General features: G+C 43.9%; 1 protein-coding gene and 1 long non-coding RNA gene across 2 annotated transcripts; both read left to right on the plus strand.

The window, feature by feature from the left end:
• The first annotated feature begins 760 nt into the window (after positions 1–760).
• On the plus strand, positions 761–6,458 carry LOC149353082 (uncharacterized). The gene is made up of 2 exons (XR_016290908.1): positions 761–3,306; positions 3,361–6,458. It is a non-coding gene; the product is annotated as an uncharacterized LOC149353082 (long non-coding RNA).
• A 2,511-nt stretch (positions 6,459–8,969) lies between these two features.
• LOC149353083 (putative deoxyhypusine synthase) lies at positions 8,970–12,085 on the plus strand. The gene is made up of 3 exons (XM_089582296.1): positions 8,970–9,426; positions 9,579–9,743; positions 9,898–12,085. The coding sequence occupies exons 1-3, from the start codon at positions 9,226–9,228 to the stop codon at positions 10,636–10,638; spliced, it is 1,107 nt and encodes a 368-aa protein (XP_089438422.1). The 5' UTR covers positions 8,970–9,225; the 3' UTR covers positions 10,639–12,085.
• The last annotated feature ends 1,008 nt before the right edge of the window (positions 12,086–13,093 follow it).

Consider the following 13,093-nt stretch of genomic DNA (forward strand, 5'->3'; position numbering starts at 1 on the left):
TAAGTGAAACGCCAACACTGTGAAATACATGCTTCTGTTGACAGTGGACTTTTAGCTTTGTCTGTTTTTCTTTAAGTACTGGCGGGAAACAATATCTCCCTATTTTGCTTTCGCATTTGACGCTTTTGATAATAAGACGTACGCGCTCATAGCGTTGCACTTGACGCGATTCGCAGTCGCGTTTCGTGCGCGGCCGCTTGCAAACGTAACCAAGGGTAGCGTTAAGGTCTATGCACCTGAAGAAGTGACACGGTGAGGTAAAGCTTTCCAACGCCACTGACGCGTTGAGATTACGATCGAGAGCCAGCCGTTTCTCCGCCAATTCCTCTCCCCGTGACGCTGATCGCATCTCACAAGTACGGAGACGCGACACGCTACGCGATGGCTTCGGGCAATAAGCGTTCGCTTCATGCAGCACAATTACCGCTAAACTCTTATTTCCGTGACGACCGGCCACAGGGTCTTTAGCGTCGCATTCAGCACCATCACTGTGCGGCGAGTACGCCGAGACCGCCGCCGCAACGCAATTCACCGTCCATCTCTACGGCGCTACTTTGCTAACTCCCCTTCGCGCCGCAACTCGGCGGTGTTTTTTGTACTTGCCGCCAAGTAGCAGACGACACCGTTTATTTTTTTGTCATACTTTTTTCTTTATTCTTAAATGTCGTCATTACATTCTGCTGTTACGCATTTTCGGACCGCCCCGATTCACACGTCACGGGTACGCCCCGCTCATGGCGGATTGGCGAATATCGAGAATCGGGCCCCTGGGGCCCTATTCTCGATATTCACATTCGCCTGTCGGCGCCATATTGCCTCTCTGATTGGCTGTCAGAAGTGTCAATCGCCGTCAATGGGCGTGTCAATCAGGGTCGGTTACGCGAGCACTTTTCGCGGTGACGTCGATTTGACGTGGCATTGAAAATGCATTTTCGTAGCGCTATTCTTGGTGCCCGGCTGGTACATATATGTGATTGTGAAGGGAAAAGAAGCTACAAGCGGTCCGTGCGAGAGCACTTGCGCTCGACTTGCCAATTCGGAGAAAATAGCTGCACACCGGAAATGGCAACTTCCTAAAATCTGATTGGTTGGAACAATATCACGTAAATCACGTGATAGGCACACATTTTGGAGTGATGTCAGAATGACGTTTCATCACGTTTACGTTGTGCCGCCATTGCAAAAAATGGCTGAAATTCGCCGCCATCATTTCGCCCGGCGAAAGGTACCCGAATCATGCAAATGAGTTAGTGAAATGCTGATTTATACGGCGTTAGGTAGCCGCATTTTAACGGGTATTTATTTCAAGACAAAACTAAGCTTACAAAAGTCTTGTTTTGATTGCACAATGTAATGATATCGCGTTGTAAGAGCTCATCTGAAATAAGCAACCCTCGAGAGCGTTAATAGTGAAGGCTTAAGCGTACAGCCGCATGGGGGCGCTAACTGCTCTCCCGTTGCAAACCCTTCGCTCGCGGTGAGAAATCATCCGTCCGTGCGGTTAGTGAAGCGCGAAAATTGCTCGAATGGCGGTGCCGGCGCTGCGATTTGCTGCTCCTTGCATTCATTCGTCGTTTGTTAAACCCTAGAAGTGGGAAAGGTGAGCGACTTTCGAGGTCACCGCGATGCTTTCGAGTTGTCTCTGACTAGACAGCTCGTCTGTGCAATCATCTGACGAGGCATATATGTGGTGGCTATGCAAGGATGCATTGCGGCGAGAAGCAGTGCCGAACTGTCGAGCTCTGAGGGACGATCGCCAGCTGTGAAACGTCGCTGAACGGATGGGCTTTGCCTCGCGTGATGAGCGGATGACACGAGAGGTGTTCGCGCGGCCGAGCAACAAACTCCAGGAATGTGTCGGGCTTCTTGACGAGACATCCGTGTGTGTGTAGCATCATTCTCATTCCTTTCGCATGCATGCTGGAGATGACTTTAAAACAAGAATCCGAAATTTGTATTCGGCACTTCGCGTTGCTTTTTTCATACTGTGTTTCAGTTTTTGCACACAGCGCCAAGTTGAGAAAACAAAGCCTAGCATGCTAGTACGTTGATCGATTTCTTTGTGTTTGGTGTTGATGAATGTGAAAGGCAGCATCGGTGAAATCAGCTGAAAGGCGTCGTTTCCTTAAGTGTGAAAAAAAAAAAATGCGTGACATTGTAAAAGAATACTATAACCTGTCTTAAGCATTATTAATGAAGCACACTAAAGTGATTTCGCTATTCAAGCTGAAATTTTCATAACAGTGTTACATCATCAGTTACGCAGCAGTCACGTGGAAATTACCGTAGGAGGGTGGAAAAAATTATTTCTCTAAGGGCACACGGAAAACAAATATATATGAGTCTTGTACATTTTATTTACAGGTGTGGTGTTCCTGCCGGTGAAGGTTCCAGCTCACAAGAATCTGTGCGGGATCCATCCATGACCCATTTATGTGCAGTCTCTCTCCATGTGCTGCCCGCATGGAAATCGTTAAACTGGTGAGCACGTGCTTAGTGTGTTGTGGCAGGCATGAAGGGATAGCATGTTTGCCTGCAGTAAGATTGCATGCGGCTAATGATATCTGTCTGCATTTATATATAGTTTATTGAGCAAGGAAGAACAGTGTAAATAGAACCACATGTAAATTAATCATGTCTGTACTTTTCAGGTGACAGTGGAGATAGGTGTGGGTGACACGCAGTGTTGTTCTCTGGCTTTGGATTTCTCTTAGTGACCGCAATGTCAAGGTAGCCTCATTTCAATTGGTGCAAAATGAAAAAGCATGCATATACTAAAAAACTCATGGTAGTCATAAACAGTTGAACTTGTGCCCTTCCTTGCAGTGCATTCTGTGGTGGTTTTCTTGAGTATAAAAAGTGTGTATTAATTATTTGTATCCATCAGTTTGGGAAATGTGTCATCAAGTACCTCTAGCTATATGGCAACACTTCGTTTTGATACTAATGATTGATTTTGCAGTCAGCGTATTTTACATTTGTGCGTAAAACTAGACAATAGTTGAACTTGAGGCTTCAACAATTTCTCATATTTGGAAACGCAATGTCTAGCTCGTTGGAAGATTTCAGTGCACAGCGTTGATTAATGTGCAGGTGATGGTTTGCATCTTATGCAGATGTGGTGGACTACTCTCACCGTGGGGTCTCGTGTGCTCGGGAGCCATGATGCCAGATTCATCTTTGCTCACCCCTCGGCTGGACTGGCTGCCTAGCTGGGTGGTGATACCGGGTTCCTGAACGATTACATGAGGTGTCTGCAAAGGTGTCATGGTCATGGTACGCCATGGTCAAGAGTTCTCTGCAAAGGTCAGCGGAGCTTGCACTGTGCAACACAACATATTCATCCACACTCAGCTGCAGGACCATGACACCACTGGCAGGTGGTGATAACAGAAGGAGCACCAACATCTACAGCAGGGAGGAGGACACAGCACCATTTGGATTCTACCTGACAGACAGGAAGTGCATGATCAGCAGCTGCTTTCGAGAATTGCACTCACTGCCGTGATTGTCATGTGTAGCTATGCCACAAGTAATCAGCATACATTTGCTCTGCTTCAAGTTTGATAGCATACTGCCAGGAAGCTGATGAAGTCTTCATCATTTTGGTGCTGTTCTTTGAATAGGACCATATTGGTGATATCCATGACAGTAGAAATCATTTTTGTCTGGTGCTGCAGTTTTGTGTGAGTCAGGAAGTGCCCCAAGTGTTTTCAGCCTACCGTCTGCCAACTTGCTGAGTGCATGCTTCAACACATGCTTTGGTGATTGTGAAGAAGTGCCATCCCTTCGTGTGGTGCCTCCCTACGTGTTCTGCTTGTACACAACGCACATTTTATTTGGTGCTTAAGTTCAGTGAAGGACAGGAAAGCACCAAAATGTTTTCCTTCCAGCACCTGGGTGTTGACTGGACATGCTTTCACCAATGCATTGTTTGCTTTGGTGTTTGTTGAGAGCCAGCAGTCCACAACATGCTCAACATACAGCATGGTCGCTGTGTCTCTAGTCATTTACAACATCTGTTCTTCAGGGTGCAATATGTCTTGTGTGGCACTGTTTGTGTGATGAGATCACAACATGCTTTGCCTCATGGCATTTGGTTGCCTCTGTCTGCTTGCTTTTGACTGCTTCTTTCACATGCTGCACGTAGTTATACAGCAGTGAACTATTTTTCCTGAAGGAAAAGTCGTGTAATTGTTTCACGGTCAATTTCCCAGATGAAAATGCAAGGCCTGGCCAGCGTTCTGACACGTGTACCCATTCCCATCTTCTAGCTGAAATTTGTACCCCTGACGAAAACCTACAAATTGTACATTAATTCAGTTGAAGGTAACTGGAAGTATAAATTATGCAGCTGGACATAATTTGTGTTTCAGTAATAAAGCTCTAAGCGCTGGCATTTTGTCCTTCTTTTGTGTTGTTTTTCACTGCGCTGTTTTTCCAATTCGTAAAACATGTATCAACCAGCCCATATTTGCCCTCTTCTGGAACTCCAAATGGCATTTTGTAGCTGGAAGGGCATGATTCGGTTCAATAAGTTAGCTGGAAATGGATCATAATAGTAGTAGTAGTAGTAAACGCTATTGATTTTTCTAGGTTACACAGCCGGTCTTCCCAGGTTCGGGATCTTTTTCTCTTTCCAGGATTTGAGGTCCAAGATCTTTTTCTGTGCTGGGCTATCAACCTTGAATGCAACCTTGAATGGAAGGTCACTGCCCACCTGTCCTCCCAGTGAAACTGTGTTAGATCCCATTTTCATTGACTCATCCCCTTGCACTTTTCATTCATATAAGTTGGGGTTGTTGTTTGGTCATTTTAAGACAAATCCTAGACAACCTGTTTACCCTCTGCACCCTTAGTGTGACTGGACCGTATCAGTGTCCGTGCTGCCATTTTTCTGTTTAGCAAAGGTGGCTACTTCAGCTGGCTACTTAAGTTTGCAAACTAGGCAACACTAATGTGCATGTACACCACTGTCAAACGGTTATGAAAGATAAGTCTGTCCCAAAAAAATTCTTATCTTTGTAGACGAGACATATTCGTCAATGTGTATTGTTGCACTAGGTAATGATTCGCAGTTAGGCTGCATAATGAATTCTAGGATGCATGAAGTTCAGTGATGGAAATAAATTATTTTGCCAATAATGGCTTCCACAAACTTTTCACTCTGCATGTAAAAGACACCTCACTTTTTTTGAGCAAATTGCAACACCTAAGAGGCAATGCAACTTGTCTCGCTCCCCAAAAATGTAGGGGCACACTTAAGCTCAGCATTCATGGGTATCACACAACAGTGTTCATGGCTCCCTGCAGCGGTTTCTCTTCACACACACAGTCACTGTTCTTCATTCATGTTCACACATTTATCAGAGTTGCCTCAGCACAGGTTCCCAATTCTTGTCTTTGAACTCTTCCACACTGCAGTTCACCTACGTAATGTTATTGTAATTAGTTTCTCACTAATTGGCACATCTCTAGTTCACTGCAGTAATTACATTGCTAGGCTTCAAATTAAGCCAACAGCACCCACACATCACTCCCCCCCCCCCTTTGTACCTCAGCAAAGTCAATGTGCCTACACGGTCTAGTTGGTAGCGTGCCTGGCTGGCGATCCAGGGGTCATGGGTTTCAAGGCAGAAAGAAATTTATTAATTTTCTGTACGTAAAATCTATTATTTTATAAAGTGAAGTAGTTTCAGACGTGTGCTGACGTTTGATTCAGATTACAAATCCTCTTTTCAGTGACTTTCACTGTGGACATCCACGCGTGAAGCTTGTCTTTTGACGCAATGCCGGCTGGATAACACTGGGTTTTCTGCTGAATGGCAGCCTCTCTCCTTGACAGTGGTGTGTGCAGGCTTTCCGTACCTTTCTTTTCTGGCTGCACATGGCACCCAATAACTTCTTAGCACTAATTGCGATGCCATCACATACCATACAGCACTAATAATATTACCTGGTGGTAGTCGGAAAAAAAAATTATTCTTATAGTGTGAAAAAAGAATAGCAGCCTGTTTCCACCTGACTTGATTTGGTTTCATACTTCTGCTAGAACTTTCAGAGAAATTAGCCAGCAAAGCTGTACAAGACGGTAATTTTTCAGGGAGCTTAAATTTTATGCACAGGCACTTGCAATGACTCCAATTTCATCAACATTTTGCAACCTGTTCTATCATTATATTGGTGGTGAATAGCTTCTGTTCATTTATTTAACACTCTCCTCGTGGAAACTCTGAATCAGACTTGCTTACCATTTTTCAAGCTGCCTTAATCATGCTCAAAAAAACAATTTACCCTCCATGTGCACACACCACTAGGCATTTTAAGTGTTCTGTTTTTTTTTTTTTTCATGCAGTGGAGTGTAATACATACATAGAGGGGAGAAATCTCCAACCTGTCACTTATGCTCGAGCACCAGAGCGGATTTTAAACGCTCATATCAGGCTTGCCCAAACAAACCGAAACATCCTTTCCAAGGGGTGGAATCACAGGAGCGATGGGAGGCTTCTCTGCGCAGCTCACAGGCAGAGCTTCAGCTTTGCATCATGGCCTGGGCCTTGAAGGTTGCTGCAGCCAAACAGTGCCTGGTCACCTAAAGTGGCCTGAGCGCCGTCGCCGACCTCTTCAACACCCCTTCACTAACCCTCACCTGATCCACTGAAGTGGGACTAATAAAGTTATTACCAACCAAGGGCTGTAATAGCCTTCCTGCCAACGCACTTCACCATGGTAATTTTGAACTGCTTCTTTGAACAAATAATCTCTGAGCTGTACACAAGCTTTGTTCTCAGTACAGGTAGGCCCTTTGTTATTGGAATGTGGTAATCTACTGTTGCAGAGCAACTTCGATTAGTCCTCAGTGTCCTTTCAGACATTTGCCGACATTTCAGCACCTACATCTGGTATGGTGCCCTTCACTGAACTGTAGATGTCATATTTTGAGTGTACATAGAGGGTTGTCTATTTTAGTTCACAGTAAAGGAAGGTACTTTGAGAGTGAACGCATTTCATTGAGCATTACTCTCCTGCAGTGCGCAATAGTGGCATCACAGGGTCTTTATTGCATCAGTGTATGGTGTAAATGTTGCCTAACGGCATTGTGATCCACCCCTCAAAGAAAACCAACAATGGCCCTGATATGTATGTGGTCAGGAGTGTGCACAGAGGGAAAGTCATGCACTTGCACATCAGGCTAGAAACATGACTGAGGCCTCTTGTAGATTGCTCGTGGCGTGCACAGGGCTTGCCAAAACCAATCCACATCATCCAATGTTATCATGCTGCATTAAGAGACCTTTTGCTAGAATACCACTGCTTGTCTGTGATGCTGCCTCCTTCAAATACTGTGGGTCATGTTAGCCTTGCATTTATTGCCCCCTTTGTGTGTTATCTTGCTGCTGTGCATGCTTGTGCTTTTCTTGTTGTGTTGCTGTTCTTCCTTCTTAACTCACCGTTGTTTTTATTATCCTTCAGCTCCTTGACCTGACCCAGAGCCATGTTCAGGCTTAATATGACATGCGCACTAGATAATACGCGTGTATGTGCATGATATGATAATAACTTGCATGCACGTTAAAGAACCCCAGGTGGTCGAAATTTCCGGAGCCCTTCACAACGGCGTCTCTCATAGCCTGAGTCGCTTTGGGACGTTAAACCCCAATAAACCAAACCGATAACTTGCATGAAGCAAATAAAGCAAGTGTCTTGCACACTGCATTACCTGTTTGTGATGTGGCATCACACTCCACCTTCATTATCCCCCTCTATATTCGTCCCGTTCCCCAATGTTGAGTAGCATATGTGAAGATATCTTTTTCCAGCCGACTTCACCTTTCTTGACATCACACATTGCCCTCTTACAAGGAATCTTGCTGCATTGAAAGGAGCTGCCTGGTGCTGCTGTGGATGCATTACTGTTGTCCTACAGCAAAGGAATTGTAGGGATGGGCATGACAAATTTTGTTTCACCTCTCACATTTTGGTGCGTACTTGCATCACACGAGTGGTGTACCTGCCTATATGCCCTTGGTAAGTGCTGTGTGCTCATTGTTAGACAGAATTAACGAGATTGAAGGCCTTTTCAAACATTGAAATCAAATAGCATTATTGAAAGCCTTTTTTTATTTGAATGAAATTATGTACCTGCTACTGTATGCCATGCATTCGTGAGGTGCTTTTATATAAAGTCCGTGAAGTCTGCTTGCAGGCAGGCTTAGTTAATGTTCACAAAGCAAAAGATGAGTGCCATGTCCTATTGAGATTAAGTGAAACGCCAACACTGTGAAATACATGCTTCTGTTGACAGTGGACTTTTAGCTTTGTCTGTTTTTCTTTAAGTACTGGAGGGAAACAATATCTCCCTATTTTGCTTTCGCATTTGACGCTTTTGATAAGAAGACGTACGCGCTCATAGCGTTGCACTTGACGCGATTCGCAGTCGCGTTTCGTGCGCGGCCGCTTGCAAACGTAACCAAGGGTAGTGTTAAGGTCTATGCACCTGAAGAAGTGACACGGTGAGGTAAAGCTTTCCAACGCCACTGACGCGTTGAGGTTACGATCGAGAGCCAGCCGTTTCTCCGCCAATCCCTCTCCCCGTGACGCTGATCGCATCTCACAAGTACGGAGACGCGACACGCTACGCGATGGCTTCGGGCAATAAGCGTTCGCTTCATGCAGCACAATTACCGCTAAACTCTTATTTCCGTGACGACCGGCCACAGGGTCTTTAGCGTCGCATTCAGCACCATCACTGTGCGGCGAGTACGCCGAGACCGCCGCCGCAACGCAATTCACCGTCCATCTCTACGGCGCTACTTTGCTAACTCCTCTTCGCGCCGCAACTCGGCGGTGTTTTTTGTACTTGGCGCCAAGTAGCAGACGACACCGTTTATTTTTTTGTCATACTTTTTTCTTTATTCTTCAATGTCGTCATTACATTCTGCTGTTACGCATTTTCGGACCGCCCCGATTCACACGTCACGGGTACGCCCCGCTCATGGCGGATTGGCGAATATCGAGAATCGGGCCCCTGTATCTACTGTATCTTCATGATGTGTGGCCAGTGGCCGATTTCGAGCATTTCGAGTGCCTCAAAATCGGCGTCTGCAGGCGATTACTCGTGCAGTGCAGTGACCGACAGCCTTGTCAGATGGGGCTGTTTAAAAGGCACGCCCTTGTTTTGACGAGTCTAGTGTGTTGGCTAAGCTCACTGTGTCTGTTTTGAACATGAACGCTCAGGGCGAACCAGCTATTGCTGTGGACTCTGTATTAAGGAGGTCCGGCGAATTGCCGGTTAAGGACAAAATTGAAGTGAAAGGCTATGACTTCAACGATGGAATCGACTACTCTCGTATACTGGAAAGTTACAAATGCTCCGGCTTCCAGGCGACTCATTTTGACCGAGCTGTCAACGAGGTAAACCGCATGGTGAGTTGAAAGTATTCTTCCTTAGGCGTGTTCTCTGGACTTGACTGCATGAGAGACTGAATTCTTCATATATTTGATATTGCTTGAGAATAGCCAGAGCCGTTGACATTTTGGTTTCACTTGGACAATTTTTTTATATTTGTTTCACCTAGTTGGAATGCAGAGCTGTGCCTCTCGGAAAGGACCAGCTTGATGAGCACGAGACGGATGAATTCATTCGTAGAAAGTATGGCTGCACGATTTTTCTGGGCTACACCTCCAACATGGCGTCTGCTGGGGTCAGAGACGTTATCAGGTTTCTTGTGGAACATAAAATGGTAAGATTTCATACTGTCATGAAAATGGTGCCTTCCCTTGTTATTGTTCTACGCAGTTCTGACTTGACACTTTCGAGCTTTCTGCTCGTACTGTGAACGTTTGCCAGTGCACGTATATTCAACGGAAATGAACTACTGTGTGCTTCATTTTCAGGTTGATTGCATTGTGACTACTGCGGGCGGTGTTGAAGAGGACCTCATTAAGTGTTTGGCACCTACCTATATTGGCGATTTCACTCTGAACGGGAGCTCCCTCCGTGACTTGGGCATCAATCGCATTGGGAACTTGCTGGCTCCAAATGACAATTACTGCCTTTTTGAGAACTGGGTGATACCTATTTTTAATGCAATGCTCGAGGAGCAGCGCACTCAGGGGACCATCTGGTCACCATCCAAAATGATAGAAAGGTTTGGAAATGAAATCAATGACAAAAGCTCCATTTATTATTGGGCTGCAAAGAACAAGATCCCGGTGTTCTGCCCTGCATTAACAGATGGTTCCCTTGGTGACATGATCTACTTTCATTCATACCGAAACCCAGGTCTGATTGTGGACATAGCTCAAGACATTCGTCGCATCAATTCCATAGCTGTGAAAGCGGTGCGATCAGGTATGGTGATAGTAGGTGGTGGTCTAGTAAAGCACCACATTTGCAACTCAAACATGATGCGCAATGGTGCAGATTTTGCTGTGTACATGAATACAGCTGCAGAGTTTGATGGCAGTGATGCAGGTGCAACTCCTGACGAAGCAGTGTCCTGGGGAAAAATCCGCAAAGATGCCCGCCCAGTTAAACTTTATGCTGATGCTACACTTGTGTTTCCTCTCCTGGTAGCAAAAACGTTTGCCACTTGGCATTTTCGGCATAAGCAGCTGTCAAATGGTGGTCAGTGAAGCTTTGTTTGATAAGTTACACACCTTTTACGACTGAAGAGTTGCAATCTGGCTGGAACAGTAGTGTTTACACCTTGCAAGATAATTTAGGCACAGTTCATGAGCATTGCTCCATTATTGGAAAGGTGTAAAACAAATTTTCAAAAACCATTTAAAAGTAAAGTTAACTGCTTTAAATTGAAGAGTTCAAAAGCTGTTGTTAGGCTTTCTCATAAGAGCAGCCTGTGTGAGAACAAATTCAATCTTGTAACAAAAAAGGTTTTTCCAATATTTACTTAGTTATAGCTGAGAACTTGCACCTTGTAAATGAAACGAGTATAATGACCAGGGAATTTTTAGGGCAGTTTGCACTGCAAAAGGGTAGTTCCCATTGTCAAGTGTTAACTACTGTTTTTAATAGTGTTGCAAGTATCTACGAGAAGGATACCTGAATAATAATTTTTCTTTTTTTTTAGTTGTTTGAGTGCAGGTACACTTGCACAGTGCTGGAAATAATTTTTTTCGCTTTTTATGTTTTTCATGCAGATGCGTAATGTACTCCGGTTATAAATAGGAGTGATGCAAGAGTGTTTGGAAAGTGCCTCCATAGCTTATTAAAGTCCACTTTCAGCATATTTGCCATGTTTCACCTTTGTGGTAAACTGATGTATGGAAGGGCTTATTTTTCATTTAAATATTGTAAATGCTCTAGTTGGTGTGCAATTTCCATATTGTCCTTCAAACAAATGCTGCTATGCTGTTCAGTGTATTTCACTAATGCCAAAAAGATAGACAGAAAATGTTGATAGTATGTTTTGATTTTATTTCTCTCAGTATGCATTAAGCAAACTGTTCTTACTAAATTAGTGCATTTTAGGCTCTAGGGTAATCACTTTTGCAAACAATTTCACAAATGCAAGCAATGCTATATTTTGTGCTTCAATAAAGACAGTTCCTATACTTCCAATCTCAGATATGCCATATACACAGGTTGAACAGTGTTCACACATCAGTGTTGTGTTAAAAGCTTCTCAGCCTTGCAGGGGTTTCACTACTGTCTGGTAAAAATATTTGTGGCACCCCAACTGGGGAAATGGTTGTAGTGCTTTGTTTACAAATGCAAGAGGAAATTATGTGCTTACACTCATATTATCATGTGTGGCTGCTGTACATGGCATGATTTGTTTTTTCTTGGTGTGATAGTGGTGTGCTAGTTTTTGACTGGACATTCACAGACTATGGCAGCCTTTGTTTTAATTTGAGAAGCTTGTGTGTTTTATCTTGTCACTTTGCAGTGGGTGTCAGATAGAGCTGTTAGAAATCTAGTGAACACCCATTTTGAATATAGCTCAGCAACATTGCAACTTTTTCTGCTACCTTTGCATTTCTTCTTTATGGCCCGGGAATACAGACTAACATATTTATGTCTGCACATAAAGATGCCCATAAACAAAAACATGTATTGTTTCTTGTGCTCTTTTTTTTATCCTTACACAGCACTGATCCTATACTTGTGATATCACAACTTTTAGGTTTCAGGGGATGAACATAATACTGACATACTGAGACTGGATGCATATCTTTTTTTGTCATTAGCTAAATACCAGCAGCAAACTTAAAAGTTGCAATTTCACTTGCATCCTGTGAAGAATCATTCAGCGAAATTTCTTTTGCAAGAGCTGTACAAAATATTCTCAGTACATTTACTCAACCCATTCCGAGGATGCATCTTGGCTGGGTATCCTGTAGAGATGCAGAATAAGATCGAAGCATTCCATGTGTCTGAACCACTTCTGTGTTGGACGTTCCTCTGAAAACCCAGATGTGAGTGTTCATTAGTGAAGCTGCTCGGGTTGCGTTTGGTCTTCAAGCAACACACACATTGCCATATTTGAACTGGGAAAGAGGTTCGTAAACCCCTGCCTGGCTCCTGCTAGAAAGCCACTTCAGAAGTAATGCTTCTCTGCTGCTGTTTGCTCCAAAAGGAAACTGAATTTGATTGCACACTTTTTTCTTGCATTTCCACTGTCACTAAACAGACAGATGGTGACAGAAGCTCGAGAAAATTTCATTCAGTCAGTTAGTTAGTCAGTCATTTATTCAACAAAACACACAAATCATACATCAAAATCTGTTGGGCCCATAGTTCGCACACTTGGCATCACAAATACAAATAGTGCCAAAGCATCCTAGACATAACTCAAAAAAGAAAAACATAAAATTGGAAACACTGCATGTAATTACTACATACTACTAAGAAGAAATATTTTTATTGGGTATTCAAAGTTCGTGGATATTTTCACCTCTAGTGGGATATCATTCCAAATTTTTGCACCATAGAACTGCAGCAGCTGCTGACCATAAATGTTGCGTGTTACAGGGAGATTGAAGTTGAGATGGCTAGTATTCCTGGTGACAGAAGCCAACAGCCACAGAAACCAAGGGGCACAAGGGATTTTTAATTTATGTATTTATT

Source organism: Amblyomma mixtum, chromosome 3, assembly GCF_055824585.1.
Source record: "Amblyomma mixtum isolate Tamu chromosome 3, ASM5582458v1, whole genome shotgun sequence".
NCBI classification, from domain to species: domain Eukaryota; kingdom Metazoa; phylum Arthropoda; class Arachnida; order Ixodida; family Ixodidae; genus Amblyomma; species Amblyomma mixtum.